This window comes from Lepisosteus oculatus, chromosome 8 (genome assembly GCF_040954835.1).
Source record: "Lepisosteus oculatus isolate fLepOcu1 chromosome 8, fLepOcu1.hap2, whole genome shotgun sequence".
Classification (NCBI taxonomy): Eukaryota; Metazoa; Chordata; class Actinopteri; order Semionotiformes; family Lepisosteidae; genus Lepisosteus; species Lepisosteus oculatus.
Window position 1 is genome coordinate 14,123,613 of NC_090703.1, and position 19,868 is coordinate 14,143,480.

The 19,868-nt window shown below is 36.8% G+C and overlaps 1 protein-coding gene across 1 annotated transcript in view; it reads right to left on the bottom strand.

The window, feature by feature from the left end:
- The window catches only part of aqr (aquarius intron-binding spliceosomal factor), a 53,018-nt gene that overhangs the window by 20,667 nt on the left and 12,483 nt on the right, over nucleotides 1-19,868 (bottom strand). The window contains exons 16-27 of the mRNA XM_015350875.2: nucleotides 17,790-17,910; nucleotides 17,215-17,356; nucleotides 15,811-15,989; nucleotides 15,413-15,580; nucleotides 13,094-13,263; nucleotides 9,659-9,900; nucleotides 9,110-9,253; nucleotides 8,190-8,259; nucleotides 7,065-7,175; nucleotides 6,244-6,353; nucleotides 3,252-3,387; nucleotides 1,556-1,765 (exon numbers count right to left, since the gene is read on the bottom strand). Of these exons, the coding sequence (XP_015206361.1) occupies nucleotides 1,556-1,765; nucleotides 3,252-3,387; nucleotides 6,244-6,353; nucleotides 7,065-7,175; nucleotides 8,190-8,259; nucleotides 9,110-9,253; nucleotides 9,659-9,900; nucleotides 13,094-13,263; nucleotides 15,413-15,580; nucleotides 15,811-15,989; nucleotides 17,215-17,356; nucleotides 17,790-17,910 (1,803 nt within the window). The remainder of the gene's footprint in view (nucleotides 1-1,555; nucleotides 1,766-3,251; nucleotides 3,388-6,243; nucleotides 6,354-7,064; nucleotides 7,176-8,189; nucleotides 8,260-9,109; nucleotides 9,254-9,658; nucleotides 9,901-13,093; nucleotides 13,264-15,412; nucleotides 15,581-15,810; nucleotides 15,990-17,214; nucleotides 17,357-17,789; nucleotides 17,911-19,868) is intronic.

The following is a 19,868-nucleotide window of genomic DNA, read 5'->3' on the forward strand; positions in this document are numbered from 1 at the left end:
CATTACGCTAATCCTTAATCCCGCAGTTTCCTGCTAGTAAATGGTGGCATGTCAATTTCTGTGGCTGTACTTGCTATATGACCCAGCATTAGGGGTGTTTGTTCCGTTCAATACTAGCTTAGAGTGCACTTTTGTGCAGATTTACTTACACATAGGTCCTGAATTAGAAACCAAGCTGCCTTTTCAATAAAACCAGCTTGGCAATTGTGTAGCATGCGGTATCATAGCTCTGTTAGTCGAAACATTTCATCATACTGATGCTGCTAATGGTGCTCTGGGAGCAAAGGCCATTGGCATGCTATTTCAGGAAGCCTCACAACGAGTAAGAACTAGGGAAATCTGAGTGCACTGGCACATCAATATTTGATGCGTTACTATTTTAACATTAATTTTAACCTCTCGCACATAAAATATTTAACAGACTATTTTGAAGTCCAATTTTACCATATGTGCCAGTAGAAATTCAGTGCCTTGCGCCTGTAAGACCACATGTGTTTTGCCATCATATGTTGCAGGAACAAAAATCTCTGCAACTGAGAATGGAAATGAAATGGAAAAAGACAAGAGCTAGAAGAATTCTTATGTATTAGACTTAATGAGAATTGTCCACAGGGTACTTCCTATTTTAACTTCTCTTTCAGTATTATTTTTGGCATCAATATATTTAAATCTCCAGAGCTCTGGTTCCTCTATAATAAAATCAATGTATTCTGGCAAAAGCTAAACCACTTTTTACAAAACTCTACAGTGTCAATCTCAGTAAATCACAGACAATATTATCCATTCAAACATGTCTAACCACTGTATCCTATACACTGTTGCATGGGAGCCAGAATCTATCCTGAAGACGAATGGATGCAAAGCAGGACACGCCTTGGACAGGACACTGGTGACAACATTATCAGTTTTCTAAATCAAATCCAACACTTTTCAGAAACCACAGCAAGCTCACAACCTATTCTAAAATGTAACAATAAAACTAAAAGTAGTAGAGATTAGTCTGGTTGCTGCCTAAGGATCTTCAATGAGTAAGGCTGGAATGTGGGCGACAATCTTCTTTCCACATCCGAGGAGACTGGGAGATGTCAATGGTATGGAGTATAACATACGATAACATAATGCAAATCCATCTTTTGTCTGATCAAATATTTTTCACAGAGAAGGTGGGAAAGATTAAGGAAAGAAAACCCAAGGCTTCTCATTTTTATGGTGTGTTGGAAGAAAATACCAGTAACTAATTACTGATTTGTGACAGGGTATAAAATAAACCTAAAAGGCCATCAAGATCCATTAATCACATTTTTTTACTCCATTAATTCAATGGGAACTGCTACACTACTCTCCTCCTAAAGTGTTAAACTTTTTTAAACCACAAAAATATAAAGGAACATAGTATTAAGAAAACCTAGCATGTTCAGTCAGTCCAGTTATTATTATATGTTCAATTCTTAAATATTTCTTTAGATGTGCTTGATCTACCTTTAGTAAGAGCTCCTTCATGACAGTCAAGCAATTCAAAATCTTTACTGCTAAAAAATACAAAGACTCAATTCACCTCGAGCTGTGTGAATATTTTCTTTATGTGTCTGAAGCAGCCCTCTGCAATATCCATGTCTTCTTCATATGTTTTTCCTTTGAAAACAGGTTGAGGTGCATTGGAGAAATACTTGTGGAATGGGAAATGTCTGGAGATATCCTGAACATCGATCTGCTTTCCAGGCTTCACTTTCACTTTGCTGAGGTACTCTTCCCAACGAGACATCACCTGAAGTGACACACAACAAATGAAAGAGAGTCAGGAGACGAGGGAAGGGAAAGATACCAGCTCACCTGGCCCCACAAAATCCCCTCACACTACTGAAACCTTGAATGATGAATCATATGAATGTGGATTTGTCACTAGAGCTTTGTAGAGTTTTAGCGCAACCAGACTTCTGTTCACAAAACCGTTTCCTGTTCTCAAAGCTGTATGAAGATAGATGTGGACAGCCCACATAACTAAACAAATCGTCACAATAAAACATTTTTTTCATATGGAGAACAGTACAAATTTCAAGTGTTAGTTCAAAGCAGATACCAGTGAATTTGCTAAGAAAAAGCCAGACCATTTGTGAAAAGTCATACAGTATATATTGCACATTGCTAGGCACATATATTGGCTCATGGCTAAGAGTTGAGAGTGAAAAGACTATTTTTTTACTTCATAAAAAATGGAAAGCCTAGGTGCTGCCCATTCTGCACAATTAGCCAGTCTCGAGGAAGCAATTCAATTAGAACAATGGAAACATTCTTTTTTTAGCAGACAATTGTTTATTTAAAAAGCACTCAGCAGAAGGGCACAAATAAATTATAAAACTTCAGTCAAGACATAAAACCAGCGTGAAGTTAAGAATAAAAAAGTTCAACACACGCCAACAGTGAAGGAAGGGGGGAAAGCAAAATTCTGCACTGGTCTCGAGAGTGGAGAGTGGAAAGTTTCAACACACAAAATGTAAATTTAATTGTACATACATATGTGGACATTAATTTACTTCGAATTACAGCGGAAACCAATACCTTAATAAACCGTAATGTAAATTTCATTCAAACATTATATACTCAAAAGCTAGTTGGCTTGAATGCTCAAATGTTCTGATTGGTGACTCAATGTTAATGTATTGATACTGCAAGATTTCAAAAAAGGGGACACTATAAAAATGTTGTTGTAATAAAGAAACACACTTCAGTTGTATACTGAGGAAAGACAAAGGATGTCTCAGTTCTCTCATATGATGTAAAGGTGCTGTAAACATCAGAGGTATTTTAGGTGACATTACATGTTGTCAAGCAAAAAAATGATCAACACGAAAACCAGAGGGTTAAGACAAGATCAGTCATCAAACAGTTCGCAATACATTCACTTTATTTCATATCAAGTCAAGCGATGCTTCAAAACAAGTTTCATAAGATGTGCCCTTTAAAGCTGCATGGGTCTAATACATCAATGTTTGCATCACACTAACTTCCAATATATCCAAGGAAAATAAAACTCAGCTTGATTCATTTCCATTCTCTAAAACGGGTGAAAATTGCACTTCAGGGTAGGGAAATAAAATTGCAGAATGTCATAAATCATCTGATGGAGACTATGCATGCGCATTATTTTTTAAAAAAATAACTATAAAATTAAACGCTATATTAATAAATACAATATTAATTGTATTTATAATTTTACTGATCCACTACCAGAACTCTCTATACCACATTCTTACCTGATACAAGTAGAAGTGGCCAGCAGTTTCACATGTGTAAGACACATCCCCTGGCACCTCAAGACTCTCCTGCAGCCGGGCGACCTCCCTGAGCAGCTCCAGTCTCCGAGCCAGGACATAGTTCACGCGCCCATACCTAAGGACAGATTATAGCGGTCAACATTCATTCACTCAACATTCACACCTTTTAATACGCTTCTGAAACTGGAAATCCTTTCTCAGATTTTTTCTCCTTAAATTTTTCGGACACTTGATCAGCATGATCAAATTCAGACTGACGTGTAAAATAGCGTAGCTAGTGCCAGGGGCAAAGTTTATCGCATTTCTGACTGCATGTCAAAAGACCATTGGATCAGAGTTGAGAGATGGGTGTACTGAAAAACAAATCTCACCGCTTGCCACAGTGTGTAGGCTGGAGCCAAAGGCTTGATTTTAAAGCTTTAGAGAACTGTGACATTACAAAAACAAGGAAGGTGGTTTTTATTGTTTTGTTTTTAATCTTTCAACACCTAGAATACAGCTGAAGTTAATAAAAACGTCAGGGGTGTTAAACTCAGTGTTAATAGAACTATTAATCAGCAGATGTGTCAAAACGTCCATGGGAGTCAATATGACGGTACTCTGATTTTTTTCCACAATAAGCAGAAAGGGGTTTCCTTTCTGAATTACAATTTACGTGACTTAATTTAAACCTACCTATAATTATGACTAAGAAGTAATTAGACGCTGGCATTATAGTAGGCTTATCATACAAGTTATTCATAGATCACAGAAAGCTGCTCTGTTACAGGAATATAAACAATTATAAAATGATTTCTAATTAAAACAGTAGAATAGTTATTGAATTGACATCTGCAGTGCACTACAATCTTGGAAAAAATGAACTGAACTATATAATTGCTTCTAGTATGGAACAGAGATAAGAATATGCCGCATATGAAATGTCTCAATAAAATGTGTTTCTTCTGAACTAAATTTAGTTTAGCAAAAACAAAGACATTGCTTACATCAGAATCTATAACAACTTAATCTGGAAACAGCCTAGTTACACCAATGTAACTCGCATGTATGTACTTAATATTCTCTATTTCTCTATGGTGAAAAGGCATAGCTACTGCAAGCTTCTAACTAATATTGCTCAACGTAAGAAATTCTAGGCAAAATAATGACTTTTTTTTAGTTGTCTTGATTTTTAATTCTGGTCAGCATAGTAAAAATATTTATAACCATCAGATTTTACATTCTTTTAATGTTGGTCGCATATATTCTATCGAGATGTGTCTTTATAAACAATTTCAATTGTAGCTGACAGATGCATAGGCTTGCTATCAGTGTGCGAATACACCTGAGCGTGTGGTACGGCAGTCTCAATGAGAAATGCCGAAGTGACTTTCACCACCCATCAAAAGTTAAGAAGATAAAAAAGTGCCATGAGCACTCAGTACATAACCAATGGAAGCATTCTGAACACATCACAGAGGGAGGATAAAAGCAAAATCTAATCCTTACTAGACACACTATCTTATGAGGATGTGCTACACTTGCTTAAGCTTGAGAAAATGGAAATATTTCCTCAACATATCCTTATGAGAAACACCGCATTCAGCAATATATATATTATTCTAATGTAAAAGGAATCTTTGTGATATCTTCAATAGAAAACTAATCAGTGCCCTTTTTAAATGAGTAATTTAGCTCATTGTGCTTTCTAAAGACATTCCCTACTTATCGCTCTTGTCTCCTGCTGTTATTAATTCCTATTCATGGAAAACCTCCACACACAGCACAGTAAGAAGATGTAATTCTCCACAGGGTTATAATTACAATTTAAAAATAGCAATTATTTACACTGGCAATCAATGGATCTCGCTTAAAATGAAAAGAAATTACACTTAATTTGGTGAAATTCGTTTATTATCAATCATCTACTGAACTGATTTGAGGCCTGCGTTCTGGGAACTATTTTAGATTAAGTATGCTTTTATCAAACAGCAGAGCTGCCCAGCTCCTGTCCTGGAGGGCCACACTTACAAAACCTGCTGTACTCTTTAAATCAGCAGCACACTACTGAGCTGGAAAATGCCAATAAATTGCATCAATTTATACTGAGACCGAAGCCCACCAGGACTGGAGTTAAGTACCCCCTAATAAAGGGCACAAAACTGATGACATCACGGCAGCTCATCTTCCCATTCACAGACTTACCAGTGTTGTGCCAGTCACAATTCTAATCTCTCATGTCGCAGAAAAATGGCTCACTATCGTAATGAACTGTTGTCAGGAACCCCACATAACTAAGAAATGTGAATAAAGATAGACCCAGTGAAGGGAGTAACAATGTTTGAACACAAATTAGCTTCTATATATCATCTCTGAAAGTCCAAAATTTTCAGCCTTTTCAGTAAATGATAAAACTCAAGGACTACCAGACAAATCAAAGAATAACATCCTTTTCAGATTAATTGCTGTGTGTCTGGTTGTGCATTGCTGTGAAATGTAGAAAAGATAAAATCTGAAATTGTTCTAGTTTTGTTACTATCACTAATTTATGTAACTATACAATAGAATATTTCCATATGTGCATGTGAAGTTCATGTTTAGCCACGTGCCCTGGTTTTATCCATTTGCTGAACAGTGTGATACAGAGAGGCTGTCAAAAATGTGTGAAAGACAGCACACTGAATTCTTTCCTAATTACACAAGAAAAGGAGAATGCACCGACTGGGACAATAGATCTGTTTTCAAAAAGTTTTTGTTACTCCTCCGATTACAAAAAGAAGTGTATTAAAATAATTTCAAGGCAGAGTCTTCCAAACAACTTTCGAACTTATACAAACATGACAGACAAAAAAAGGTAAATACTGCTGTGCCTCAGTGAGACCGGTCCTTTCATGCTATAGTGTTTTAACAGGTTCTGCATGGGCCACATGGCATTGTGCATCATATGTTCTCTGAGAAGATAGCACCTAAACTGGCCACCTGCTGGCCTCACCTGCTGAAATCCTTCTCTGTCTCCAACTCCTCCTCTCCATGGCCCAGACGGAGGAGGTGCCTCTCATCAATATCCAGAGCCATGATCTTCTCAAACAGCTGGTTCAGGGCCTACAGAGAGTGACAGGGACAGGAGGAGATGCAGTTTTTAGAAGCTTGGCTGGCTTCTGTTTGCAGGAGAGACAAAACAGTTTTATAGTCAGATGCTGGGATAACAGCCTTGTTTGGCAAGTCTTTGTAAAAGAAAGCAAAGAGGAGGGATTTCCCAAATAAGACCAACAGAGAATTCCAGGGGAAGAATGGTGATGACACAGACAGCGACAAAATGCTTAAAATAACTTTCAAAAAACAAGCTTTAACCTTAGAAACACCGTTATACATACAGTGCCAATTCTGCAAACAAAACAAATGACAGAACAATTGAAATATAGATATACTTCTGTTTTGCAGTTACATCAGTATGTTTGAATTTCATCTGTTTTTCAGAAATACAGCAATTCTTAACCATGGCAGATAAGAAAAAAAGAGCTCGTCATTGACCGAGTTAAAATGTGAAGGCATAGTAACAATGGTGTGTCAAGCAGTACTGTAACGCATCCTTGATGACTGAAATACGTTATTTAGGTCTGTTGCATAGTTATATAGATATATAAATATGTCTATTTGTCGGTAAAACAAATGTCTCCTGCATTACGCAAACTCGCTTTATGTCATATGCCAGGAATGAAGGATATGCCTGAATATGTTTAAAAAAAACAATACATTCTATAAACCAACTTGAAAGTTTGAAAGGTCAAGAATGTGCTTCTACCCTCCACATACCTGATTTGAGTGTGTTACTATGAGAGTTCTCTGCTCTGGGAAATTGTGATAGAGATTGGAGATGATCTGCACAGCCACATCTGTTTTCCCTGTGCCTGGAGGTCCTACAACCTACACAAGGAAAGAGAGGTGCATTAGGTAATATGAAATGTGCTCTGTCTGGCTAGGATATACTGGCTATGACAACAGCATTCTGCTCATGCCGTGATAATCATTCCAACTTGTTGGTTCTAATTTCTCCAGAACAAAAGAAGTACAACCTGTAATGATATTTTCTAGATTAAAAAAAACTCCATATAAAATTTAAATCAAAGAAAACTGATGGTTTTTGGACTACAATTAACAGAAGGATAAACCATGGCATTGTTTTTTTGTTCCTTTATTGGTTAAGTTTTTAATTGGAAACAAAATGCTTAAGGCATTCATGTATTATTTGTTTAACATACAGTCAGGACTCTCAGCCACTGAATTTTTACATAAACCAGATCTAACAAGGCAATCCTGAAGTAGCTCACACTTACAGAATCTCACCAAGACACTTAGTGATGCAATCTGTGAGGAAAACTTGTGAAGGAAAGCTATTGCTTCAGGTAAACAAATTGCTTCTGGTCTGTTTTTTTTTTTTAAGTGTTATTATACTACTTCAGGAGATAGGTTACTTGGTGTAACCCCCTTGTAAACCTGTCAAAACACATCACACCCCCTAGATACCTCTGGCAGTTTGTGAATGACCAGAGAATCCCTGCATCATTGCGAGAGTGTTGATTGTAATTCCACATGTTGGCAACCCAAAGAGAGAGAAACATTTTCTCCATTCTATGTCAGTTGAACTGATGATGACATTGGTGTATTTACTAGGAACCTTAAGTTCAAAATGAACGTTCCTCTCTTTTGGCACCAACCAATCACCATTATACAGTATAATCCTTTACATTTTATTTCTACTTACTGAAATTATTTAATATCTGTTAAAAAACATTTTTTAGACAATGTGTGGAGGCTATAAATAGGACTCACCAAGTAATTAACTTCAACAGTTCACAGAATAACACCACAGACTATTAACAATAAGTCTGTATTTGCAATCAATTTGCAAAACGTGTATTAAATAAAGTGCTTTCTTACCATAGTTAAGCCTGGCTGCATGCCTGCACGTATGGCTTCAATTTGTGTAGGTGTAAATTGAATCATATTACTGTTGAAAAATAAATGGTAATTAATTAAAAAACAAAATATATTTTTGAAATAAAAATGATAAACAATGCAATTAAGTGGTGTTCAAATGAATTTCTGTCGCTAATACACTTAAATTTACAAAACACAGCACGGTAAAGTTAAGGATGAGAAAGAAACTTTTTTTAACATGAATCTTACAATTTATATTTAAATGATCTTACAGGATTTGTTCAAATTTAACACAATTAAGCTTCTATCATACCATACTATGAAAAAATGACAAAGTATGATGTAATTTTCCATATCGCAAAAATGCAAAATAAGATTAAATAACACCAGATTTAACTGGAGGATCAAAGGATTTCTTTGCTATTTTTAATTCAAATAAGTAACAATATATAACGTTACAATATGAAGTCATATTAATCATGCAATGGGAAACCTAGTATGTAAAAAACCTTGGAATGTTAATGGATCTTTTAAAAGAGTAAGATTTCATTCTCCTAGTGTGAAGTGTAAACACTTTCAACAGTTAACGTGAGACTTAATAATAATATTGAAGGTTTCCATCCAGTGATGTGCATTCCTGAGAAAACAGCACTCGTAGTGAGTAGATGGCTATTCCAAATAAGGACATGAAAGGGTGAAATATAACACGATCTTTATGCACCTATAACAACACCAAAGAGGATTCTGATTTATTTTAAGGATGAAATTATAGAATATAGAAAAAGTTTTAGCTTTCAATATCTAAAATGTCTGAGCACTCAGGTTGTAAAAAAACACTGAAAGAACTACAAAAGAACACTACAAGACTTGCACCTATGTATTAGCCAAGTAAAAGAACGAAAAACATTTATGATACCTACCGTTTGGGCTGGTTGTAAGGATACGGCCCCCTGTTTAGAATGACATGGGGTTCGACAACTAAATGGTAGTCTTCCTCCTTCCTCTCCTCTTTCTCGTCTGCCTTTCGTTTCTTACCTTTAGGAGAGCTGACGGGGAACTTAATTCTACAACGAACATATTGTCAATGTTAATTCAAAACAGAACAATGTAGAATTTGGTAAGCTTGCATGCTTAGAGGGACTGCAGTTTCATTTATATAACATAAAATGAGGATTCACAGAGCTATATCTACACAATTGTGTCAAACAGAAGAAAGTATACAAAGTGATGCTAAAGCACAAAGGAAATGCAAAGCTCAGGCCTAACGGGTAAAATTATTTTAAACATAGATAAAATCACTGAAAATGTGAATAGAAACATTGTACATTCATTAGACAACGAGATACTGCCATTGGTTTTAACACAAAGAAACAGCCCTCTAGGTTAATTAGACTAGAAAAAATTTAAAATCTAATTCCTTAAACATACATATTTGAAATTGCCTTCCAAGAGCAAGCAGTGATTATCACCTGAAGGGGGGTTTCTGAAGGGATGGATCCTCTTCAGTGACTTTGATTGTGTATCCTGGGAAGGAGGCCCGCAGGTGATCAATGGACAGAAAGGTATCATTGAAGTCCAGTGTGGCGATCTGATTGGGCATTTTCGAGTAATGAGCACTGCCTGGGTCTCCATATCCCAGAATGATGTCATGTAGCCAGTCAGGTACCACGCAGTCTGTGTTCATCAAATTCCTGATGGTCTCTAGGACTGCCTGTAAAAAGAAGGAAACCGGTTTTGAAAACTTGCCAGAAAGTCACAGCCTTGTTAGTTAGGCGTCATTTGGACAAATACTTTTTTGTGCATAACCAATTTGCATAAGGGCTTTCACAAGTGAATAATGACCCAATGTTGGCATAAAATGAATAACTGCAACATATGAAGTAACAATAATATAATAATAAACTTTATTTTATATACTACCTTTAAAGGTGGCTTCTCAAAGCACTTTGTTTAATGTGGATTTAGAAATCCCAGTGAGCAGAGCGTTAAAGTAGCCAATTTGGGAGAAGACAAATATGTTTATCAGCTTTTCAGCAACAGATGGCGATAACATAGGACGTAATCTGGCAATATTTCTGAGGTGAAAGAATGATGTTTTGACAATATGTTCAACAAGTGGGTCGAATGTCAACCCTTAATCAAATATCACCCCCAAGTTTTTCAATTTAGACTGAAATGTAAGGACAGTAGGGTTACAGCACTGGCTTTACAAAGTTGATGAGGGATAGTTGAGACAACGAGATCTTAAAAGCTGACCAAGTAGAATCATATAAATGCAGAAAAGTAGGGGGCCCAAGTATTGAGCCCTGAGGTACACCAGACTTAACAAGTCCAATTTCTGATCTAACCATTTAAGAGCAGTGTCAGAAACTCTAAACACAGTCTCAATACAAGAAAGCAAGATATCATGGTTAACTGTCAAAAGCCAGATTGGAGGGGTTCTAGAATTTTTGCAAGAAAGCGTTTGGCTTTTTTGGCAAGGGGGTAATGGCAGCAGTTTTGAGGACAGTTGGTACAACATCAGTGCTCAAGGATTCATTTATTATATTGAGGACAATGGAGCAGAAAGAAGTGAAACAGATTCCATTCCCATCACTTTATTTCAATTCTAATAGGCAGATGGTGGATTTCATATGCAAAACCAGTTTACTGATGGATGCAGAGTCAAGAAGAGAGAAGCTGGAGAGAAGGGAACCAGTAAAGTTGGTAAAGCAGGGAGGAGATGTGGAAGTGACGTGTTCTGGAGAGAATGTGATGCTGGAAGTTGTTGATCTTGGAGTGAAAGAAATCTAAAAGTGTTGCAAAGTTGTGTTGAGGCAGGTAATGTAGTGGGGCAGCTTGGCTTTAACAGTCTGTTGATGGTGGAGATAAGGTCTATAGGGCTATATTGGTTATTTTCAATGATGTAAGAGAAGTAGGTGGATCTAGCAGACTCCTTGTATCCTTATATTGAGACAAGTAATCTTTCCAAGCCTTCACTGATCGCAAATAGGCAGCGTACCAGGGGACAAAGTGAGGAAAAGAGATGGTTCACATTTTCCGAGGAGCAAATGTGTCCAGGGTAGATAAAAGGGCGCTTATAAGGAAATGTATGTTGTCCTCTAGACTAGAGGAGCAGAGATAGAGAAACAAGTTAAGGAGGATAGAACAGAATTAAACCTAGGCTGATCAACTGATAGCCAGTTGTGAAAACTTACGGAGCAGCAGGGGGAATAGAAACAGGTCATTCCAGATTGAAGAGAATAGCTAAGTGATTAGAGAGGCCTAGTTCTGCAGAAAGTTTAGACACTTGCATACGTTATAATAAATTCAATTGGTGCACCAGTACCCAAAACAAATGCATTATAAATTATACAAAAAAAATCACAGTGATAGTCTTGTGTTACAAAGCCAGTCCCTTATCATAATTTTAAAGTTGCAATCACAAAAACGATACCTAAGAAGTTCAAAGTTAATTGGCCAAATTGGTTTTGTACCAGACCGGTTTTTCTTGTCATCAACAAGAAAACAAAATGGTGGATATGGAGGCCACATGGTTTACACAAGAATCCAATTTTGCCATTTTGTAATTGCACTGTGACTACAAATGAAATCCACCTACTTTGGCATTCCTTGGCAACACAGTTTTGAAAAAGAGCAGCGAGTGGTACTAGAGAATTTCGCCAGCAAACTTTTCCCAAAACAGCAGTGGTTTTAATTTAGCTAAAAATGCACTCAAGCAGCTATTGTGGATTATGGAGGAATCCCCTGTGAACAGTATTGTCGCTGGAATGTTGCCTATACATTTTTGAGTTAAATGAATAGGACTAATAAAGCACAGTGCAAAAAGTTACATACTGCAATACCTTCGTATAAGGCACTACAGCATCAATGGATAACGGGTCTTACAAACATATAGACTTTTACACCTGGGAGAAATATAGAACATCATGAAGGAGATGCTAAGAAAGAAATCTTCAGTGAAAGGACTTGCTGTCTGATTTAATGAAGATCAATTCTTTTCCAAGTTATATTTAGGTTACACATGGATGGCATTTGAGATCTAGCCTTTGTCTCTTGTTGCCACAGCAGTTTGTTTGCCCTAGAGTGCTCTACAGTGGCTGCTAAATGAAAGCTGCTCTGTCTGTCAGTAAGGTCATACAGGGCTGTGGAATAAGATATACAATGTGTAGATCTGATGACCAAATAAAACCTTTCACTCTTCCGTCATTATTAAAACAAACAGTATTTCTAGACATTTGATTTTAAAAGCAAAAGCTTCTGAAAAAATAATTACAGATCCTTCTGATTATAAGAATCTGATTTAAGCATCTTCAGGGCATCAGCAATGTTCAAATATGTTACATTTTCAAACTGTAACTTCTGGATCCAACAATGTTTAGCATGTGATGCTTCATCTGAAGTGCAAACACAAACAGAATACAAATTTTACTTATTGGTAAAGGTAATACCTGCTTTTCCAGCATTTATTTAAAAAAATATCTTTAAAATATTTGAAATAAGATTTCTTTGCACGTCTTAAAATATTTAAATCACATGTTTTTGGTTTTAATCTCTTTCAAAGGCACAACTGCTCAAAGGTTAATATTGTCACTGAGGAAAGGTGCTGCTGTTTAAAGGAAGCTATCAAGCTGTATACAGGTTCAAAGTGAAATCTGATAGCTCGTCATACAAGGAGGCCTCAGAAATTCTCTATGTAAGCCATCATAAGGTCACCACCCTGCAGTCCTCCAAGCTCTGGCTCAGATCACCAGCAGCAACATAGAGCTTTAAACATACGTAACACCAAGAACAATATTAGAGAGAGCTATTAGTAAGTCAGAACGATTGATCAGTGAAGATCAGACAGCAGAGCTGAACACACTGGAACATCTCCTCAGAAACATACAGCCTTTCCAACTGACCTTGAAGTTGTTCTCTTTGGGCTTCCTCCTCATGATGATATTGAAGGTTTCATAGACGTCTTCTGTCCCATTTTGGATCGTGTTTGTCATGTCTTGCTGATACTGGTTTGGATCGAGCCAGACCCTGAATGTTCTGGTATCTCCTTTCAGCTTAGGTTTAGGCTCAGGACCTGAACAAAAAAAGACCGTAAGCCACATAATTTGTTGCTTTTTATTTTCCTAGAATATGAAAATATTTTGAAACCTGATAGAAATGTATCAGCATTTTACCAAAAATGCAGCACTTTTTTCAATTTGTAGACCGATTTCTTCCTAAGAGTCTGAGTGAAGTGTATGTAGGTGTAAATGTAACAGTTTTGTTTTTAAAAATACTCAAATTTTTCCATTCAGATTCAGAGTTTTCTTAGTGAAACTAATAGTTAAATAAGAATTTACAGGAACATTTACAACACTATAGAAATCTTCTTAATGAATGCAAACTTTTTTGAAAAACTTATCAGTTTATGCTATGATTGATTTTTGCAAATTTAAGGTGATATAGGGACTATTAGAATTTTCAACTGCATGTTAAAGGACACATACATTAAATAGCATTTAAAAAGCAAGGTTAGTTGGCTATACATGTTTAGATAATTTTAAAGATAGGCTAGTTATGAGCTTTTTAAATTATATTAACTTTTCCATTTTCTTAAAAGAATATAAAGCAAAATATAGTATTTCAATGCCACACTAATTAAAGCGGATCTGAAATGAGATACAACTTAAGCGATCAAGCAGACTCCACAAAAAGATTGGAGGAAATCCCAAATGGTCTTTCTGCATATCTTTGCTTATTCTCATCAGAATCCTCCTGCTCTAAATCTGGCTAAGAGAAACCACCACTCACAAACACAGACTGCAATCTATTAATAATAACACAGATAACTTCCAGCAGCAAAGGTCTTGAACTTGGCACCTTGTCATTGCATGTCAAACAGAAAAGATGCATACACTTCTACAAAAAGATGTTTAGAGGCCTGGAAAATGTCAAGGAACAAAATGTAAACAAAACGTGATAGGGCTTGAGATTTTCCTTGAAATTGATCACTGAGAATTGCCGGACAGCTCCTGATGTAGAGACAAGGTCACAGTCACAGACGACGACAAAGCCATGAAGAAGGTATCATGTAACAGTTTTGACTGTCCTTCCTCTTGTCAATGTCGTCCAAGAAACCAGTAACTGAAATCTTAAACAGCCAACACGTTTCTAATCATACACGCAATGTAACGTTAGGTTTGGTTTTCCAGAATAGGAAGACCTAAAGACCTTCATGTAGAGGTTTCTAGATGGGACTGAAAATGGTCAAGAGAGGGTCTGAAAATAATATGAAAACTAAGACTACAAAGTAATGATTTATGAAGTAGTTATTATTTGCAGATAAAAAAATCATATACAAAACAGTAATTAATATTCTTTGAGTCACAAAATGAGGTCGGATAGACCAAATATCAAAAGATACATGCTCAATTTGTGCTGAGCATAGCTTGCAGTGAGCTCTCCTGTAATTTGCTGACACTAAGATACTGAGCATCAGAAGAAACATATCACTATGTTTATACATGCATGTTTTGGAATAAAGTACATTTTTTGGATATTAATTAAATGTTTTTGGATCATTCATGGCAGACTGTAATACATTTTACTCCAGCAGTTACAAGATAATTAAGTAATTTAATGAACTGAACACTAAATTGGTGAAAACCACAAAGAAGAAACAGCAATACACTCTGCTTATAAAGAAAGCTGTGGCTTTGTGCCATTGTTATGTTGGAGGCTGGACTAATTCAGTGTACTGTCAATTGCAGTCTGAGTTTCTCACACCCAGCATTTTTTAACTTGGCAAGGGTTTATGGCCAAAAACGCATTCCATCAATAACAGGCCACACCCGGAGACCACAATTCACAAAACGGTAACAAGACTGATGGGGAGTGTCAAATCTCACTTGTAATGATTGAAAGCGATTCAAAATGATTGAATCGAGCAACTTGACTACACAGCATGTATGCTGATTAAGTCCTGGGACCTAACTTGGTGCTTTTCCTAAAGCTCATCCAGATGCAACAACATTCACAGGACAATGCCTGCAGCTCACAAAACCGAATCCCTCTTCAGATGTAAACATAAATACCCACATCAACTGATGTCATAAATACCCACATCAATAGACTGTAAAAATGAAGAAACACAGCTAACATTAAGTAATGTTTTCCCCGTTTTGTTTCGCGTCCTTTTATTTTCTCAGTGCACAGTTAGAATCTAGTAAAAATTCCATCAGTACCTTCTTCGATGACTCTTCCCTTCTCATCCAGCATGCCCTGGATCTCACAGCCCCGGACATACACCAGGCCTGTCTGATCCACAAAAGGCTGACGGCGGTCAAAACGGGTCCCGTAAGGTTTGGTTGGTCGAACGGTGACCAGGAAGCAAACATCATGCTTACGCAGTCCTGTAATGCACAGATTGCGTCACGGGAGCAAAACATGAAACAGTATAATATGTATTCATTAGTATAAAGACAAAAAACAACCCCAGGAATAAGAAAGCCAAAGCACAGAGGTATGCAGAGAAAGAATTCCTTCCTACGCAACAGACTCGGATCTTACTCCAGCCAGAGAGCCCACTTTTAGATAAGCAATGGTATCATGCTAGAAACATTTGGTGACCGAAAATACTCACCTTCCCATTCATTCTTTATCTGATCCCGAACGTTCAGATTGATTGTGACATCGGCACGGACTCTAGCCGGCCAGTTCTCTCCAATATTAGGTTTGGCCACTTCAACGATGGAAAACGCAAGGATCGTTTGTGCCATTCTCGCCCAGCCACCAAACACAACCCCTCCATATTCTGATTGCCTGTGAACATTGAATGATGTTGAGAAATATATCACCTTGATGTCAAATCATGTTGATCTCTGCTGTTTAAGAATGACCTGTACTTTCCTAATGAAAAGCTATTATAATCTTCTGCTTTTGTACATTCTTCCAAATACCTGCAATTGCCAGATTGTTCAGAATCCGTATAAAACAAGCTAAACGAATTAAAGTAAGCATCACCATCAGCACCAAAAATTCAGCTGTTATTTCAACCCACATTTTTAAACATTTTCAAAATGTTATACGAGTTGTAATATGGAAATATGAAGGTGTCTTTTGTTGTCAAGTGAGTGAAGACATTTTTTCTGCCTATTCATGCTTCCCTTGCAAACCGGACAGATTCTATTCCCCCAGAACACTGCAACTGGCAAAACTGTATTTTGAAAATATGTACTTATGTACTTGAAAATATGGGAAATAGGCTTTAAAAATGACACGTACTATAATGAGGACTATAATTCGGCACATACATGTAATTAAAACAATTAACAGTAATATGTAATAGTAATGACCTTCAATCCTTAGACTTAATAATAGCAAAAGAACTGAATATACTGAAATCACGTGCACATGCCAATGTGAAAAATATGCAACTGAACTGAGTTGGAATTTGTATGAGCAAACTCTGCAGTTGTCAAGTGAAAAATGTAGGACAAATAAGAAATAAATAAGAAATTTGCAATAAGAAATAAAGACTAAAAGATAAAATATTAAAAGGCATACAATAAGAAATTAAAATGTGGGGTTCACACAAGTGGTATGCAGGTATGTGTGCATAGATAGGCATTAGAAACTGAAACACAGTTCCACACTACCAGCTGCAGAAGCAGGCCAAAACATACCAATTAAAATGAAAGATGGAATAATTGTGATGACTGAGTGAGACAGAAGCAGAAGAAATGAACTAAACTAGAACTAAAACCATATACCCATGTAGCAGCATAGTGCTTTTAGAAAACAGAATATAAAGTATGTAAGTAAAGATTAGATGTACAAGACAAGGGCAGTTCAATCCTCAGTGTCTTTTACATGTACAAAAGTCTAAACCTGTGCAGTCCAAGTTATGCTTTCGGTTACTATTTGTTTAAGTGATTTCTACCACTAGGTGGACTCAGAGTTACTAATGTGGAGGTTAAGAATCTCCCAATATTCACAAAATCCACACTTGGAAAATCTTGTTTCTCAGATTCCTAATGAAACTGACCATGGCTTCATTCGACTGACCACATCCTCTATGTCTTGTCTAATCTCATAAGTGGACTCCAAGCGGAACAAATTAAAGTTCCTCAGAAGGTAATCATGCAGAGTGAGGAACTGCAAGTTCAGTTTTGGTAGAGCCAGACATCCTGAAACAAAGCATAAATAAATATTAACTCATACAAATGAACTCAGTGAATTACATTCTCACAGTAACCTTAACCAATTTAATCCTGCACATAAATGATACTTATATTTATTTTAATGTTTGCCCTTTCAATAGTGATCTACTGTTATTATACATTTTAAACACACATACATTTCAATCGACCAACATTTTTCGCTAGTCATATTCTAACAAGACTCATCTATGTAATATCCCATAACTGCTCACAGTAAGAAAATTGTAACTGAGTGTCCTTCACAATTACATTCACTGTTACGCGACAGAAGTGAATAGAGTCTTGTATTCAATTCTCAAATGCATTTGAAGAGAACCCCAAGAAATTATTGCTGGATGGTCTAAATTGCCCTCCTTGTAACCTTTCTTTCTTAAATTCTTAAATTTGGATGGGTCCAAACCTTCGCCAGAGTAGTACTCTGTGGGGACAATGTTCTCGTCCCAGATGATCCTCTCTGTGGGATAAAGAGGCATCTGGTTAAGTTGCTCTATCTGAGAGATTCTTCGTTCGTGACGGGACACCTGCCAAACAAACATGAAAAAAACAATTACCCCATAAGCTTTAAACTTAAAACAAGTTGACCAGAAATATCTTCCTTGTTTGTTGGAAACACTTTGACAGCAATTACAGCTGCAAGTTTTTTGGGGGGTAAGTCTCTGCCTACTTTGCACACCAGCTTGGTGTAGTTTTTGCTCCTTTTTGGCACATTTACTCAAGTTCTCCCACGTTGTTAGGGGATCTCTAATGGCCAACCAGCAGTCATCATGTTCTTCCACAGATTCTCAATAGGGCCCCAATCAGGACTCTCTAGGGCTACTCAAGGACATTTGATTTCTTATTTTTGAACCACTCCAGTGTAACTTTAGCTTTGTACTTTAGTTTACTGTATGCTGAAAGGTGAATTTTTGTTCCAGATTTAGGTCCAAGTTAGTTTTTTCTACTAAGATGTGCCAGTACCTTGCTCCATCGATTTTCCCATCAGTCTTGACAAGTTTCCCAGTCCACGCAGACGATAACCTGAGCTATAACAACGATGTCACCACCATGCTTGACAGAAGGGTTGCACTATGTTGGGTTTGCACGAGATATAAAGCTTTGCATTTAGATAATAAAGATCCAATCTTATGCTGTCTGACAAAAAAATCTTTTGCCATGTTTGCTATATCACTCAGGTGCTTTGTTGCAAACTCCATGTGGGATTTTAGATAGTATTTTCAGTTTCCTAAAGCCCCCTATTGAGAGTGATCAGGATATTGTTGACACTAGTGACGTTTTCTCCCATCTTTTGATCTATTCTTTTAAACTCATTGCTGTCCTCATAGTTGCATCTCTAATCAGTTTTCTCCTTTCCGGTTGCTCAGTTTGGACTATATCTGACGGTATCTGGGTGCCTTCTTAATTCTTAGGTGATACCTTCTTTACAATTTATTTTCTTCAGATTAATTATTTAGTTACTTCTTTTTGCGTTTGCTATGAATGTGTGAAGTAGGTTATTTTCAGTGTGTAACAAATATTAATTGCTACTTCAAAGTGTTATTTTTAAAGCATTTAAAGCAACAAAATGTGAAAGCTGTACAAGGGTCTTAATACTTTTTGCATGGCAGTGTAGGTTATTCCTGTTATTACTATTGCATCTGCGTCAGTTAGGAACTCTATTACTGCATGGAAAAGTCACCTAAAAGCTTGCTGAAACCTCTGAAAGTAGAAGTGCCCTGAGGCACTTTGTATACTTCGTGAACTACTATATACAAGGTAAACTAGCACTGACAGATGCTAGGGGATGTGGCACATAGCATGAAATGACCCAAATACAAGGACATGCTGATAGCAAGAGCTTTAATTTTACTGAACCTTTTAGGGTCACACCAATAAGTGTTGATAGACAAACTGGGTCGAGTCATATCCCAGAATGAGATGGGAGGAGAAAATGTTTAATGCTACTGCAATCAAAATCTAAATATGGAAGCTAGCTCTCAGAACAGTTCAGATATGGAATGTACTGCCTGCAGATTGATCCATTACTTTTGCTGGAATTTCTCTCAGCATTCACCATGAGATTAGAGATATTTCATTTACAGCGATTTTCATTTAGATTTCCTTAATCACAAAATTAATCCCCTCCACAATCCTGTTTCTAACCCAAGCACAGCTTTGCAAATAAGCACAATGGGATTTACACATCAACTGTCTTGAGCTTTGACTGATGAATAAATCAAGAGGAATGGATCAGCTCTCAGGGCACAGACACCCAGTTTTAATGATGCCATGTATTAACCTCCTACGCTGCCTGTCTCATCATCGGTCAAGTTGGCTCAAACAAAACCAGGGGATAATTACGGTGTGATGCAGATAAACAGTTTGAAAAAGCCCAAGTATGTAATTAAACATGATTAAATGGGTCTGCATTTTAATTTGGACACAAACAATGATGAGCTTCTAATAATTCTGTGCAAGGTCTGTTAAAAACATTGAGAAAATG